General features: G+C 38.4%; 1 protein-coding gene across 5 annotated transcripts in view; it reads left to right on the plus strand.

The window, feature by feature from the left end:
* Positions 1-17648, plus strand: part of BICD1 (BICD cargo adaptor 1) — a 212138-nt gene that overhangs the window by 144344 nt on the left and 50146 nt on the right. For all 5 annotated transcript variants that reach the window (XM_078075862.1, XM_078075863.1, XM_078075866.1 and 2 more), the window contains exons 3-4: positions 5786-5938; positions 13012-13437. In XM_078075862.1, coding sequence (XP_077931988.1) covers positions 5786-5938; positions 13012-13437 — 579 coding nt within the window. The remainder of the gene's footprint in view (positions 1-5785; positions 5939-13011; positions 13438-17648) is intronic.

Here is a 17648-nt window from a genome sequence, read left to right on the forward strand (position 1 = left end):
TGGGATAGAAGAGCAGATCACCTGAGTTGAGGTTGAGGAAGTGGGAGGTCAGGGCCTGTCCCACGGATGCGTCATCCAGGAGCCTCGTCCTTCTTTCCTTGCAAAAGAGAAACTCAAAGCCTTGTGCTCGTGGAATCGTCAGATGAAGTGTGTGCCTGTCCTAGGGCATGGAGGGTTAGGGCAGTGTAGACAGCAGTGTCAGCGGGCTCTCTTGGGTTAGACTGTCACCCCTTTCCCTCTCTGTCCTCCACCCCTAAACTACCCCAGGCCAGGTATTCTTGGCCCCAGGGCAGAGAATCTTTGGCTGGGGAGAGGCAAAGAGAACAATGGTCCACTCCTCTCACCAACAAGAGAAGTGTTCATTTTTGGCCAAGTGAAGGAAAATAAAATAAGCAAACTGCCTGGCAGTGGCAACTCTGTGGGAGAGAAGTGAGAAATACCTGCTCCATTCCCCTCTCCAGCATCCTCCCCTTGGACCAGTGCAGCTGTCCTCCTTTACTCTACTCCAGATCAGAAGTTCCTGCTTTGACTATCCAAATTAATGCTACTTATAATTGTTTATAAGCCACATCACTAACTCTCACATTCACTTTGTTGTAGTTGTCTTTTATTCTTACAGCTCGATGTAGGTACCTTTATCCTTACTCTTGTTTTTTATCTTCATTTCTTATGTCAACCATTCTAACTGCAATGTCCCTCCACATTTCCCGTCATCCCTCACTTTGAGCCCTTGGAGCGGCTGCTCAGCCCATTTTCTGTGGTTCTTTCTTCTTACAGCCCACCCGTCCCTGCTCTCAGCAGGGTCACTTGCCAAAACATAGGTCTGATCACATGGCTGCTTTGCTTGAGAGACTTTGATGGTTCTCCAAATTATTTTGTTTGACATAGAATTTCCTGCAAAATCGTCTCAAGTTACTTTGCTCCAACCACACCAAACTGCACTATTTTCTAAACCTCAGCCCAGTTAAGAACTTTAAAGGTTCTAAGCACTGCAAACATTTTGCTTCTTTTCCTACCCTATAGATTAACAACATTAGTCTGTAATTTAACATTTTATTGTATGAAATAATGTGGAACTTAGACATAAGCTGCAAATAATTGGCTATTTTCTAGATTTTTGTGAATTTCTCTTTCTGGCTCTCTGTTAGTGCTCTATCTTTACTGATCCCCCAAGGAAATGCCCAATTTGACTATTGGGTATTTTAACACTGCCCTCAACACAAATATGACTCAGCTTTTGTTTCAGAAGTTTACTTCTGACTGGAAAGTCTGTTCTCCTTATTGATTTTGTTAACTCTACTTGTCCTTCAAGGTTCTGCTCAAATGTAACTTCCTTCATAAAGCTTTTGCTGACTCACCCAGGAGTAATTGATTGCTCAGCCTTGTGGTATGAACCTCTAACAGCACTTGTTCTGTTGTGTTATGGTAAATTATCTGTGTGTCTGGAATCTCTGCTCCTATCCCCATGTTACAGCATTAAATCCTCACAATGACCACATAATGTTAAGTATTAGGATCCCCATTTTACAGATGAGTAAACTGGAGGTTTGTCGCCCATGTCACATAAGCTATTATTAAGACCTAATGTGACAATGAATATAATTTTTTAAAAGACTAAGCTATATAGCTGGGAGGCATTATTCTTTATACATTACTTTTGTTATGAAAAATAGAAACAGATGTTTCTATTTTCTTCTTGTGAAAAATAGAATTTATTATTTCCACATAAAGAAATCCTTTTAATATCAGTTAAAGCTAAGAATGCTGCTATGCTCAGGTGCAATGCAAATCAGGGGGATAGTCTACCCCAAACGTTTCAGGTTCATCTGCTCTTCCTGAGGAGGAGTTGGAGCTCAGGTCCCTGGAGGCGAAAGGCTAAAGCATTCCCTGGTTGTACCTTTTTCTCCCCTTTCTCTCCTGCTTTATTTTTCTCACTCTCATTATTCTTTATGGGGGTTTTTAGTAGAGCTCAGCACCATCTTATCCCAGGAAGAAAAAATTGTAGTAGATAAATGTATGTTGAGTGGCACAAAAAACAACAGGAATAATCTTTTAAATTTATTATGGAAGCAAAGAATATTGCCCATAGAATGTAATCTTTGGCAGTTCAAAAAACAAGAACTTCTAGCAAAATTCATAAGACCAGTTTTCTTCCTTTGGGCCTTATGTCTGTTTCATTGTTAGCTAGTCTTTCTACTTAACCAGTCTCTCGGCCACACTCTCCCTTTTCCTTAATTAACATCAGGAGTCTTCATTAGCTATTTTATGGTTTGTTTGTTAGTGATCCTCATTAGCTTTGCTGTGGCCTTAAATTTGTTTGACATTTACTATCTTACAATGTAGGATTTTATGGTTATTTCTCAGTGTGTACAAGCTAGGCTTCTGGCCATTACATTTTTTACAGTGTATACATTCACATTTTATAGAATCTCTTGTATCCAATATTTTTCTTTACAATTTTATATAAATGACTGGCATCCAGTTTGTCAGGCTTCTTCATATCTTTGTGTAGGTAAATATGGAAAACTAAATAAATATATATCACTCAGTTAATGGTAAATTTTTCAAGAAATAGAAAAATATTATATTAAGGTATTCTGTTTCTGCAAAATAAAAGAATTTAATGAAATGTTGTAATTTGGCTTTGTAGCCAAACTCTATTTTTTATTCTACACCTATTGAATACATACGTTCAAAGTATTGTCCAAGGACCAGGGAATAAAGTAACATTTCTGCCTCCAAGTTGCTGGACTAGTGAAGAAGAAGTATAACAAGTCTAGTTATTTCACAGATCTAGGTATGTCTTATTTCAAAGTATGTTATTCTCCCTTTGTTTCCCACTCTAAAACAATGCAAGACAAAAAGCCATCATCCCAGCAATAATCTTCTTTAAATTTTGTGCCAAGCATTTGTATTCCTGTAATTTGCCAGGTATTAGGGACACATTGATTAGCAATACAGAAGAAGTTCATTATGTTCAGATCAAAAAGGAAATTTAGTAAATGTAAAAAAGGTAAGTGAATGGTTTTGAGTAAAGGTTAGTGCTATTCTGTCAACAGTGATTTTTTGAGTATCTACTGTATGCTAAATGCTGATATATAAAGTAAAGCATGTAGGGTGAAGGCCAGGGAGCTGTCTCATCTCAGCTGTTCAGGGAAGGCCACTCTGAGGAGATGACATTTGAATTGAGATCTAAATGACAAGTAGAAGCAGAAGAGTTTTTTGACCTGGGTCCTAAGAGTCTGTGGATAGAATTCAGGAGACTTGGTGGGATGCTTGGATGGGAAAAATAATTCCATTTCTGTTTTCAGTAGACTGACTGAAATTTAACATTTTCTTCCATTTGAATGTATCCTATGTGAATACCTCAGCAGCATTAGCATCACCTGTGACTTTGTGATCAGTATTTTCATACCACATCTCAGGTATTTTGAAATACCATCACTGCTTTGCAATGATGGTATTTCTGAGATCTGCCACTAAATCTGATTAATACATTGTGTTAATCAAGAAGCGCACATAATTACACTATCGGTTGTATAATCACCGAACACGTAGAACAGACAATACCCCGTGATTCTGTGGCTCAGTCACATGGGTTGTACTCAGCTGATGAGTTCTTATGGACTTGCCCGGGGTCACTCTCATAGCTGCTGTCCCCCGGGCACTCAACCCAGCCAAACAGCCCAAGAAGTCTCACTCCCATGCTCAGCAGCTGGGGCTGACTGTGGGCTGGGCCACATGGCTGCAGCAGGCTGGCCTGGCTTCTTCATTCCATGGCAGCATTCCAAGAGAGCGAGAGCTGCCAGGCCTCTTGGGGCCAAGGCTCAAAAGTCCCACTCACTTCTACTGCCTTCTGTGGGTCAAAGCAAGTCAGAGGCCAGCTCGGAGTCAGTTTGAGAGGAGACTCCACAGGGAAGTATGATTAATTTGGGACCATTACTGTGATAAACTACCTGATTACCATATCATAATTTTTTTTTAAATATTGTATTAACTAATTTTAATATAATCGGTATCCTTTGTAATCCTTTTACGCTACAAGTGAGGAAAATTTCCCTCCTCTCTTTGGCTGGGCCAAAGAATTAAACTGACATAAGACAGATAAACAAGAAGAAGGCATACAAATTTATTTAATTGTTGTATGTGTACGCAGGAGTCTTTAGAAGGAAAATAAGGACCCAAAGAAGCCCTTAGGCCCCAAAACTTATATGCCTTTTTTACACAAAGAACGATGAATTGTGGGGATGTGACAAGATATGATAAATTAAGCTAGGGGCAGTAAGTTATGGGACAGTGACTAGGAAATGTATGGAGAAACTAATGGAAGATCAGGGTTATTTTAATAGGTTTGTTTGTACAAGTGCATTTTGGTGCCAACTCCCAGTGTCTACTGATAAGAACGTTCTTCTCTTCTGGTATAGGGAGAGCACCTTTCTCAGGGGCAATTTTGTGTCCTGCTTTTAGGTAGAAAGGGGGAGGGCAGAGAGCCCTTCCTGCATCTCCTGTTTCTCAAGGGCCTGCAGCTCAAAATAATCAGGATGTCAAAGTGGCATATTTTGGGGTGGCATGCTCTGAACCCTTTCACTTCCCTTTAAAATACTATCCTGAGAAGAGCTTCATCACCTTCAGCATGTTGTCTAAGAGAGTCATGGCGCTAATGAGGTTAAGAACCCCTGATCTGGAGGCAGGGAGTTCTGGGAGGGGAAGTGCAAAGCCTCAAGGCAGGAGCGAGCTGGCAAGTCCAGCATGGTCGGGGAGCACAGGGAAAGCTACTGAGGCCGAAGCAAGTGGTGACCAAGGGCTGAAAAAAGGCAGTTCAGACCATGTGGCTTATTGGGAAACTTGTGGGTGGACACTCCCCCACCCCTCCTGGGTATGGAAAGTTGGTATTGTATGTATACTAATCTATAATTTTCTTTTATATTTCACAATATGTTGTGGCTATATTTCTCTTTTAGTATATAAAGCTCCTCATTTTTTTCTCATTCTTTTTAATAATTTTATAATGCTCAATTCAATGGATGCATGATTATTTATTTCATTGTTTCCCCAATAGCAAACATTTAGACTGTTTCCAATTCTTTGTGTAAATATACATGGATTTATTTTTCTCTTTTGTTTATCTCTATGAAAATATACTTCAGAGTGATTTTTAGATGTAGAATTGCTGGATCTCGTGTATATGCTTTTAAAAGTTTTGACAGGGGCGCCTGGGTGGCTCAGTCATTAGGCATCTGCCTTTGGCTCAGATAGTGATCTCAGGGTCCTGGGATCGAGCCCCACATCGGGCTCCCTGCTCAGCAGAGAGCCTGCTTCTCCCTCTCGCTCTGCTGCTCCCCCTGCTTGTTCTCTCTCCGTCAATCTCTCTCTCTGTCAAATAAATAAATAAATAAAATCTTTAAAAAAAGTTTTGACAGGGGCGCCTGGGTGGCTCAGTCATTAAGCGTCTGCCTTCAGCTCAGGTCATGATCCCAGGGTCCTGGGATCGAGTCCCACATCGGGCTCCCTGCTCAGCGGGAAGCCTGCTTCTCCCTCTCCCACTCCCCCTGCTTGTGTTCCTGCTCTCGCTCTCTCTCTCTCTGTCAAATAAATAAATAAAATCTTAAAAAAAAAAAAAAAAAAAGTTTTGACAGATATCACTACATTGCTATTCAAAAGAAGGTGGTCCTGACTTCTGTTCTATGAGGTGTTTTTATGATTATCTTTAACCACCAAGAGATCTGCACATTATTAAGTCTAGAATAAGAAAGTTTCATATTGACTGTTTATTCTGTTGTTTCAGAACAATGAGATGGTGGAGCTACAGAGAATACGGATGAAGGATGAAATCCGAGAATACAAATTCCGAGAGGCCCGCCTCCTTCAGGACTACACTGAGCTGGAAGAAGAAAATATCACGTTGCAGAAACTCGTGTCCACATTAAAGCAGAACCAGGTAAAGTTCAAGACATTTTTTAGTTACACTCCAGTTGGAGCCACATCTTCTGACCACTAAGGTTAAATCTTCTTTTTATTTTTCAGAAAGGAACTTGTCAAAATTTGTCTTAATCTTCCTACAATATTTATGTGCTGAAACTTCCCAACCTTCCTATTTCAGCTGACATTTAAAAGACATTTAGCTCTGTGTTAACTTGTTCTGGCTGGAAGTGGAATGTATTATAATCAATTTAACCTGACAATTTCTCATTAAAAGCAATCCCTGCTCTCTCTCTCTCTCTTTCTTTCTGTAAATTACTTTTAAATCATACACGGAAAGGAATTATGAAATATAAATCAATAAGAACTAAATTATAAAAGAAAGATAATATCTTTTTTTTTTCAGCTGTAATGTGACCAAAAACATTGCATGTCTACACTTAAATATATATATATATATATATTTTTTTTTTTTGGTAGTGAGGCTTAGATAGCTTAATTGCTTTATTTTCCTGATTGGTTTGCATTGTGGTTTGTTACAGTAAGTAACAAAAGAATGTAACTTAGTAAGTAAACTTAGAGGCCTGCCCAGATGTATGTTACTTCTACTCCCTTCCAAAGCTCCTATCTCTATCAAAAACTATTTTTGGTTTTGATAGATACAAGGGTGAAGAAGGGAAAGAGAGAACCCAGAAGAAAAAAAAATGCATGTATTGACACAATTGAAATTTGATTTCTGATCACTGCCACTTCCTCCAGCTTTGGAGTGTTGGGGGGAACAAGATGTCTGCCCAGGAGCTCAGGGGGTGGTTTCAGACCATTAAAAAGGGTTATCAGGATACCCCCTCTGTTTTTACCTCAGTCCTCCCCTTTAAGCACTGACTCACTGTGCGTGTGTGTACTGAGGGTTGATAGTGTTGTAGGCATCCCAGGTCTCAGCTTGGCTGGGGTCAGTGAGCTCACGGTGAAGAAAATCAGACTGAGAAGACTTTTTTAAGTATGCTCAGAAACTTCTTAAGAAGGGTATTTTTCTTTTTCTTTTTTTTCTTTCTTTCTTTTTTTTTTTTTTTTGGTTACTGATGAAGAATGCAGAGGATTCGAAGCAAATGTACTCGAAGTGCACATATTTGAAGTGGTCATTATTCCCAATTCCTACAAATCCTCTCTGCTCTCTGCACAGGCAGGAGGCTATAGCCTCCCATCCCTGCATGTGGTAGACTAATTTACTCAGGAGGTTAATTTAGGCCAGTATTAGGTATTTTTGAAAGTCTGCCAAGGTATCCTGTGAGTATTCATTAACCCAGATGCCGTTTCTGTGGGAATTTATGCTATTAGCCTGGCTGATTACTGTTTATGGTTTACCCATGCCCTTCCACCAGTAACTGAAATATGGAAATCAAAGGCTTAACTCAGAAGTTTGAAAAAAACCAAAACAAACAAATGGGAAAATGTATACATCTCTTTAATTTTATTTTCTAGATGCAATATGGTAATTTTCCCAATTAAGTGTCTAATTAATTAACTTGAAATTATTTCCTGCACAAAGGGCCATTCTGGCTTATTTCCTGACAAGTAGATGCACTGTAGTGGTACAAGTCTCCCCCAATGAAGAAAATGCTGGGTTTTGTTTTTTGGGGTTTTTTTCCTACTATTGGCCTTTATTGACAGGAGTTAGAATCCATCATATACTCTGTTTCTAATTAGTGAAGTGTTAAGTATAACATTTTATGTACAAATGCCACAGTTCTTTTTTTGCAAAGAGATGACAATGCTAGAATTCAATCTCAAAACTGCTCGGAATGTTGCTTTGTACTGAAGCTCCCCACACAAAATATAGTCCTGCCACCTGGGTTGACAGTTCTCTGAGTAGCCAAGCTACTAACATTATAAAATGCTTAGTTCAAAGAACTAGAAGATTCTTCTTTTTCTGAAGTAGAAGATTCTTCTTTTTCTTTTCTTTTTTTTTTTTTTAAGATTTTATTTATTTATTTGACAGAGAGAGACACAGCGAGAGAAGGAACACAAGCAGGGGGAGTGGGAGAGGGAGAAGCAGGCTTCCCGCGGAGCAGGGAGCCCGATGCGGGGCTCGATCTCAGGACGCTGGGATCATGACCTGAGCCGAAGGCAGACGCTTAACGACTGAGCCACCCAGGCGCCCCGATTCTTCTTTTTCTGAAGTTCCATTTTTCTTTTAGCTATTTACTGATTATTTTCTAAATGACTGTTGTTTAAATAGCATTTCTTATTCCCTATATAGTTTCTATATGTTAGTTTATTTATTTTCCATCCCCTTCAACCGTAATATAACATCCAGAACAGAGCCTGCCTGGCCCATAGAAGGCATTAAATAAATATCTGTTGAAAGAATGAATAAATTGTTTTTTTTTTCTTGCTTATACTCATTCTTCAGCTTAGAAAGGAAACTAAAATTTAAGATTATTGTAATTCATCAGACCAGGTTTTATTTGTGATCCTAAATATGAAATATATAAGAACATCAGAGAGTTGACTCTGAAAACTTTAGGCACGTCCCTCTGTGTGCTGACTTGGTTCTATGTACAAAATAAAATTAGGTCCAGTCTTACAAATACATTTTATACTTTGATACTCTTGAAAACCAAATTTTCTGAAAGAAGTGTAGGAAGAAGCAGCAACCATAAAGAGAGGTCGAGTTGACTGTCAGTTCCCCATCAGAAAAACCCACTGATGAAGCAAAGCTATTTATTAGACCTCTCCAGTAAGAGACCCACCTCAACAGAGCCTTAGTAATGTCTCAAAATGGGAGGTTTAGGGAAAGGATGTTCATAGGATTTTAGGGTCTGGATTGGGTTTTGCATGGTGGGAAACTGGTTGGGATAGGTTGAGTTTATGACATAATGGCTGTCAGTTGGGGCGCACAACAAAGTAAGGGTCTTGACTTGGGTCTTAAGGAAGCTGTTTTCATTGGGTCTCATCTTCCAGGAGAGTATTTCCCACAAGTTTTCTATGCCTAGTCCCAGTATTGGTTAACATAGGGTTAACAGGAAAATTTGCCTGGTCCCAGTGTTACCTACCAGGGCAGGAAATTATGTTAGCTTCAATTTCTAGAGATGTACTGGTGGGAGGTAGGGGAGAAATAATAAGTCCTATGTCCCTAATATCTCACATACTAAACTAAAGCACTCAATAGTTGTTATCTAACCATTGAAAACACTTGTTAAAATTAATAATTCAATCATACTGATATTATGAAGAACATTTCCTCCAGGGATATGTTTCTATATCAGGAAATAATATCATAAGAGACCTAGGGAACATATTCAATTCAGTTTGATTCATTTAACCAGTGTTTCAGGAGTATCCTTCTATGAGGCCATGTACTTTTTTAAGGACAAAAGACATGGTCACTGTCTTAAAGAATTTATAGTCCCAGGAGGGAAGGCAGTTAATAGACTCATAGCCATCCATGTAATTGCATATTAAAAGCTATGTGTTAGATGTGGCAATAGAAGGCTAGATTAAGATCTTGAGACTTCCTAAACTCTGAAAAGATTATACTTACCCCCAACCCTCATGTAGTTAAAGAGAAAAAAGTTACTAAACTATGAAGTCGCTAGAAGGAATTGCACCAAAGTACTAATTTTTATAATGGTGACTAGTTTGATGCTATCTTAAAAATGTCAGGCATCAAATTTTTTTTTTTAAGAAGGCTCCATGCCCAGCATGGAGGCCAATTCGAGACTTGAACTCATGAGCCTGAGATCAAGACCTGAGCTGAGATCGAGAGTCAGATGCTTAACCGACTGAGCCACCCAGGCGCCCCCAGATATCAGTTTTTAAGTGCATTCTCATTCCTGTTTCTTGGTGTCTCCACTTTGTTGGGGCTCAAACCATCTGCTTCAGCCTTACAGTGATGGTACCAGAAAGGAGTGATCTGTTTGCCTGAATGGGTCAATAAAGACTTCGGAGTTAGGATCAGATTTTTGACATAGGTCTTAAAGGTTGAATAAGAGTTTTCCAGATGACAGCCTTGGCCAAGGCAGAGAAACATGAAACAGCTGGGTAAGTTTTAGGAGCCTAAATATTTATGAGTAGAGTGAGTGAAGTTGCCCAGAGAGAAACAGATCAGGTTTTATACAAAGTCTACCATCAATTAAATACGAATTACAAAACTTAAGAAATCTACAATGCAAACTAAATTAATGTCTTCTAGTCTAGCCCAGGAATCTAAACTTTTCCTACTAAGGTCAGATGGTAAATAAGTTAACTTTTGTAGGCCTAATGTATCTCTAACAGTGTCTCTTCCAACTACTGTACTCTGCTGTTGTAGCATGAAAGTAGCTGGAGACAAAATAGTGTGACTGTGTTCTAATAAAATTTTATTTACAAAAATAGGTGGTGGGCTAGATTTCATCCAGAAGACATAGTAATGTTAGACAATCCCTGGCCTAAACTATCAGTTTAACAAGGATTACAGAATAAAAGGTCTACAATGCAAACTAAAGAAGTGTCTGCAAATGTAAGCTATCAAGTAATTTGGGAGCAGTCAGAGGATTGGCTGAAATACTAGGAAAGGTTAGCAAGTGGGTATCCTGAGTTGTTCAGGGAAAGGAAAAGAGAAGGTCAGGAGGAAGATGACTTTACAGTTTATAAGCAGGCCTGGAAGAAACCATGACACAAGGACCCAGATTCTGTTATCCCAAGCAATTTCTATATTTGGGTCTTTTCTATCATGGAAATAGAAATTCCAGTGATCTTGTATAGCAGTATCCATTGTACCCCTCTCCCAGTGTATTACCCAGTATGTATGTATCTATGTATGTATGTATTTATAAAGATTATTTTATTTATTTGAGACAGAGAGAGAGAGAACAGGGAGAGGGGCAGAGGGAGAGAGAGAGAATCCACAAGCTGGCTATCTGCTGAGTGCGGATCCCGGGACATTGAGATCATGACCTGAGCCAAAACCAAGAGTCAGGCACTCAACTGACTGAGCCACTCACGCGCCCCTATTACTCAGTTTTTAATTGAGCATAAGGCTATGCAGGATAAAGAAAACATTCTTCACCTGCCTTGTAAGTAAGTGTCATGTGACTAGTACTGGCCACTGGGATATGAGAAGTGATATGAGCACCTTTTGAGACATGTCCTTAAAGAGAAAGGGTGTGCCTCTTACTTTGACCCACTGCTTGAAACATGATCAAGGTGGCAAGCCGCCTTAGATCATATGGACCAGAATAGGAGTCAGTGCATTAAGAAAGAAGAATGACCTCATGGAGCAGAGAATCCTACTGGCCCTTGACTGTCTATCTACATAGTGTTACATGAGAGAGAGCCAAACTTCTATCTAGACTCAATCGCTCTTGTCTAGGTCTCTGTTACATCAGCCAAACCTACATCTGACCTAAACCTATGTCAAAAACTGTTATCCTAACCTTTGCAAAACAAGCCATTCCAGTGAGATTATGTGAAGAAGGGGGCATGGGGTGGGGAGTAGAATAGAAACAGATGAAAATGGTAATGATCTATGATCCCTGTTCTTTAATTTTAAAAGTATTTCTTGAGGTGCCTGGGAGGCTCAGTCGGTTGAGCGTCTGCCTTTGGCTCAGGTCATGATTGTGGGGTCCTGGGATCGAGTCCTGCATCAGGCTCCCTGCTCAGTGGAGTCTGCTTCTGCCCCTCCCCTCTGCTCATGTACCCTCTCTCTCTCTCTCAAATAAATAAAATCTAAAAAAATAAAAAATAAAAATATTTCTTAAAATACAAGTTTAAACTAATATAAACAGTAAAATAGATGTACAACTAAACACATAGTTTACATTAGTATCTAATATCATAATGACTTTATTATATTACCTTTTCCAGTTTATTTTTTCATTCACAACAGCAAACGCTTGTTGAAGAGCAGAATTCTGTTGAAACAGTGTGATGGAATATTGAAGCACTGAGGGACACCTTAGGTACATAACAAGTAATTCCTCCTTCTGAGGAGACAACAGTATAGTTGTGGAGATAGAATAGTTATTAAAAAGTGGCATGTGATTAGTGCCATGGAAAAGGCCTCAAGGAAGGCCTGTCAGTTTAGAGTAGAGATCTCTTTCCCTTGTGGGCTTTCATGATGAAGGGGTGTTTACACAGGCTATTTGGTTCTCAATTCAAAGGAATATTGCATTGATAGCAATATATATGTATTTTTCTATTAGCAGATAATCAGTACCACTATTCCAGATTCTATCCATAAACACATAAAGTTTTTCTTTGCTTCATTTTACTCTCAAACATATTTTATTGAGATTAAATTCTTATTGTGATCTTTTAGCTAATCTATCTCTGAATATAAAAATTTCCTTATCATTAATAACTAAGTAAAACAAAGTAATAGTGATGATAAAATATTTTCCTAGTTATAAATATTCTGATAAATTTATTTTTTAAAAAATTCCTGGGGTGCCTGGGTGGCTCAGTCGTTAAGCACCTGCCTTCGGCTCGGGTCATGATCCCAGGGTCCTGGGATCAAGCCCCACATTGGGCTCCCTGCTCAGTGGGCAGCCTGCTTCTCCCTCTCCCTCTGCCCCTCCCCCTGCTCCTGCTGTCTCTCTCTCTTTCTCTCTCTCAAATAAATATATAAAATCTTTAAAAAAAAAAAAAAAAAAAAAAAATCCTTGTTGTTTTTTTTTTTAGGCAAACAGTGCCCCCTTTTGGCCATTGGTTCCCATAAAAAGAAATCCTAAAACAGACCTTTTCCATCTCTGCTAAGAATTGAATTTATATATATAAATAACTTAAAGTATTTATAAATTATATAATATATTATATATACTAACTAATAATTATTATAAATAATATATAATTTCCAAAGCAACCATCCTATGTTTCCTGAAGAATATAGATACTATGTGCTGTTTTAGATTTATTTTGTAGACTCACATTTTACACTGTGTACTTTCCTATTTTTAGTTAACACACAGTATTATATTAGTTTCAGGTGTCCAGTATAATGGGTAGACTAACATTTTAATTTTTTAAATAACTAGGTCTACTAGAGTGGTTGATGGCAGTTTTGTAAGACCCAAATTTTAGTTTTATGAATCTTCTTTATCCTATCTAATTCAGGTTGAATATGAAGGCTTAAAGCATGAGATTAAGCGATTTGAGGAGGAAACTGTGCTTCTCAACAGCCAGCTGGAAGATGCCATCCGGTTGAAAGAGATCGCGGAGCACCAACTGGAAGAAGCCCTTGAGACCTTAAAAAACGAGAGGGAGCAAAAGAACATCCTGCGAAAGGAGCTCTCCCAGTACATTACCCTCAACGATAACCATATCAGCATCTCTGTCGACGGACTCAAGTTCTCGGAGGACGCGAGTGAACCCAACAATGATGACAAAATGAATGGGCATATCCACGGGCCCCTTGTGAAACTGAATGGAGACTATCGGACTCCCACTTTAAGGAAAGGAGAGTCTCTACACCCTGTTTCTGACTTATTCAGTGAGCTGAACATTTCAGAAATACAGAAGTTGAAGCAGCAACTTATGCAGGTAAGATCTCCTTTAGGGCTGTGGAAGTGGATTTCTTGTGGATTGAGTTATAGCCTGTTTTGGGATTTCTTGTTCTCACATTTTACTTCTAGCTTATTTTTTTGAAATATTGCTTCTTCAACTGGAAACTTTGAAAGTACAGTATCTTAGAAAGACACAACAGAAGAGGCGTTGCAATCTCTCATTTAAAGCGTCACTTTAAGAAATCTGTCTTAGAGCCACAAAGTAGATTAGATTGCAGTCAGGTGGGACGGGAGAAAAGCCTCTCCATCCGTTTCTAACAACAAAATTCAGAAGCTATACATACAAGTGAAATGACAGAAAAATGAACTTTTCCATCACAAATAATGGTATGTATAGCTTCAAGAATAATAGTAATTTCTGTGAACAGAAATGCCTTAAGCTTTAAAAGACATGAAGGACTTTCAGTATACTAATTAGCCAGGATATCATATGATTCAAAATACAGAACAGGTATAAATCTGAAACCAAGGAGTTCTTATTCCAACATGATCTAGGCCTTAAATTTTTTGCATCTTCAAATTCAGATGTCTTGTGAAGAGTCCCAGCCTTTAAGCTTATGTCGCTGTGAAGTGGCTTTTCTAGTTTAGGTCTTACCTCCCTGCCATACCTTAATCCAGTGCTGATGGGAATCTTGCCTGAGGAACAGCATCACCACCATCACCATCGCCTTCTTACTTCTACAAATTGTTGGTCTCCACACAGATCTGCTGAACCAGGAATTTGGTTCAACAGGCTTGTCAGGTGATTAAGTTTGAGGCTTAATCTTCAGTCTGTTATCCCCCCAAGGTTCTTTGCATTTGGCTGATAATTAGAGGCTGTCAAGGCTCTGGCAGGCATTTATTTCTATAGCAAACGGGGCTTATATTTTTCTGCCTTTACAGAAATGATGACTAAAAATTGAAATTAGCCGGAATAAGAAACTAGAGAACCAATGACGTTAATTTAATAGGTTTATGATTAATAGCACATCAAGAGTTAACATATCGTGCACTTTACCTGCCCTGTGCTTTTGGCTACTAGCAAAGAATTCATTTTCACGTTGTATAAATCAAGAAATCAAGAGGGCATGGCTGTTGGAAGAAAATGAATTTCATATAGACTTTTACCTGATGGCGAAGTCCAGTTCTGTGTAGGTAATATTTCTCTATGTCTTTTTGCTCAGTTTACACTAATACAACTAGATTGATAGCAAACATATTTTAAATTTTTGCATGATAGATAATTTGTAAGAATTCATGCCCCCAAATTAAATAGAATTAATGTAAAATTTTTCTTAAACTATCGTGTTGGTGGCTTTAGGTTACAAAGTTAATATGCCGAGACTTTTTATTTCTTCTTCTTATGGTGGCAGTGCAGAAGATAATAGGAAGAGGGGCTTTTATGCATAAAACAGCTCAACAGATTTCAACCAGGTCAGCTATTGGCTGAAAGCTCAGAGCTGTTTTCGCATTTAATCCTAAATATAATCTGAAATAATACAAAATTTTAGAAGAGATGAGTTATTTAACAAGAAGAATGGTGGAGACAAGTTCTCAGCAAGAGAGTGCTTCTTGGTTGGAGTGTTATTTGCATTTGGGGTAGGAAGATTCCTCATTGTCTTGAGACTGGTGAGCTACAAGGGGTCTAGCATCTCTGGACCCAACCCATTAAGTGCTAGCTACATCTCTTCAGTCAACCTGATAACCCAAAGTGCCTCACACATTTTAGATGCTCCAAGGGTCAACCGCTAGTTGGGAACCCTTTAGAGGTCTTTACTCTCCCATCAAATGGGGCTACAGAATACCTTCCTGGTTGGAGTGGCTTGGTTTATGACTTAATGTGTGTAGAGTGCTTAGAACAGGGCCAGGCACACAGTAAATGCTCATTGATTGTGAACTGTTATTACTATTTCAACTCCATAGTGCCTTTGATTTATTAAGCACTCGATTTATTTAGCTTTTATTAATATTAACTTACTGTTGGACAGTTGGCTCGAGGAGAGTCATCTCAGAAGGGACTAATGTGGTCATTGATAGGAATACAGAAAGGGAATAGTTAAATGTCAGAAGGTGAGGTCTGAAAAGGGATGTTCATTTAGCAAAAAGGAGGAGAAAAACATGGCTCGGTAAACCTTCCCTCAATACAGTAGAAAACTGTACCAGTGCTTAATTCATGTTGACAGTTTGTCAAGTTATGGAGGGGCACAGGCAGGGCTTTATGTTCCAAAATTAGCTCCACGTTTAATTATGGAAACCAGGCTCAACTCAAGAAGGGCCTTGCAGCTTCCAACTCACAACCGACAACATTAATGTATAATTTTGTTTTAGACAAAGTAACCATCTTTTGGTAAGCAACATTTTTTAAAAAAGCATATCAACTTTTTCTAAGAATATATTTCGTTGAGTACAAGTATAGCAGGATATATCTTTTCATGCATAATTTGTTTATAATCTGATAGATTTTCCTTAGCTATGCATCCCCTGGGTTTAATTTATATAAATAAGCAAATTATAAAAAACATGCCAAGATACATTGACTAGAAGTTATTGCCATTGTCTTTGATGTTAATGTTTCAACATGTTAATGTTGAAAAGAATATGACAGTTCTGATACACAACAGTACTAATGTACCTTGCAGCATTTCTGTGTGTCAGTACCACTCTCCTGAACGTTCCAAGGAGCAAGCAATAAAATGCACTTTAAGTGTGGCTATTTGAAATGCTTGGAACAGGTGTGTTTTGAAATTTAATGTTCAGAATGTAGAAAGATAATATGCAGCATGTACGATATATTTTGTGACATCCCTAATGGGACTGGGTGCAGCAGTGCATGATCAAATAATACTAACATTTCTATAGTGTAACATGTGGTTATTCATGCTAAGAGGAGAAAATGAGGACCAGAAAATTTCTCTCATCAGTCAGGTGCAGTTTTGCTGCTAGAGAAGTCTAGAGCTGTCTAAATATCACCACCCAGTGAGTTATGAGAAAACTTTTATTTAAAACCACTTGGGATTTTGAAATTATGGCTGTCTTAGGCATGGCAGTTGCCATACGAGCTCATCGTCTTGTGTACCTCAGCTTCTAATATCAGCATACTTTGGATATCACAGCCTGTATTTTCATAGTTCCCTTGTCTTTTAGGATTTCTTTTGGCCGGGGTCCAAAGTGCCTTCAAATCAAACACCTGTGCTTCATTAATGTTGACAATTTGTGGAGATATAGAGGGGCACAGGGAGGGATCTAACACCCTGTACCAGGGAATGTGCAGCTTTTATTTTATTTTATTTTTTTTTAAGATTTTATTTATTTGACAGAGAGAGACACAGCAAGAGAGGGAACACAAGCAGGGGGAGTGGGAGAGGGAGAAGCAGGCTTCCCGTGGAAAAATTTTCTTCCTTAGAATCAAAGAAACCTTTTGAAACCAGCATACCCAGGTCAAAGAGATCATACTGCCATCTGCTGGGAAATGGTAATAATTAATATGAAAATCTGGGACAACTACAATTTAAAGAGTGCCTCCCAACGTCGTATTGCCCTCAAGACTCAGTTATTTCCAATAGATTATACAGCTGACCCTTGAACAACAGGGGTCTGAACTGCACGGGTCCACTTACATGCAGTTTTTTTTTTTTTGATAAATACAGTACAGTACTGTAAAGATGTCTCTTATGATTTTCTTAGTAACTTTTTTCTCTAGCTTACTTTATTATAAAAAAATATATAATACACATAACATATAAAATATGTATTAATCAACTATTTATGTTATTGGTAAGGCTTCCAGTCAACAGTACTGCATTGTTCAAGGGGCAACTGTAATTGATATTTTCCAGTGACAGCCAAGTACCTTAATTAGTTTTATTAGAATGAAAATAAGTAGATCCTGTCTGGGAAAACTAAATTACTTAATCTATTTAAAGGAGTCCCTGTGCTTATGCTAAAACTTCTGCCTTTGATAAATAGCCTCTGTTTAACCTCACATTGCAGAGAGTCAAACTAGGGAGAAAACTCTTTGGATTTTTTTTTCAGTATCACACCAGCTATATAATTTCACATTTAATGTGACAAAACAGCAATGTTTCTGAAACTGAAACTGATGTTTTATTGTATCCTCATGGATGTGAAAGAAATAAAGATTCATATTATATTTAGATCCACTCTATTAAAGACCATTTTAATTTTTCCTATAATGATGGTAAGTGGTCA

Source organism: Halichoerus grypus, chromosome 6 (genome assembly GCF_964656455.1).
Source record: "Halichoerus grypus chromosome 6, mHalGry1.hap1.1, whole genome shotgun sequence".
Classification (NCBI taxonomy): Eukaryota; Metazoa; Chordata; class Mammalia; order Carnivora; family Phocidae; genus Halichoerus; species Halichoerus grypus.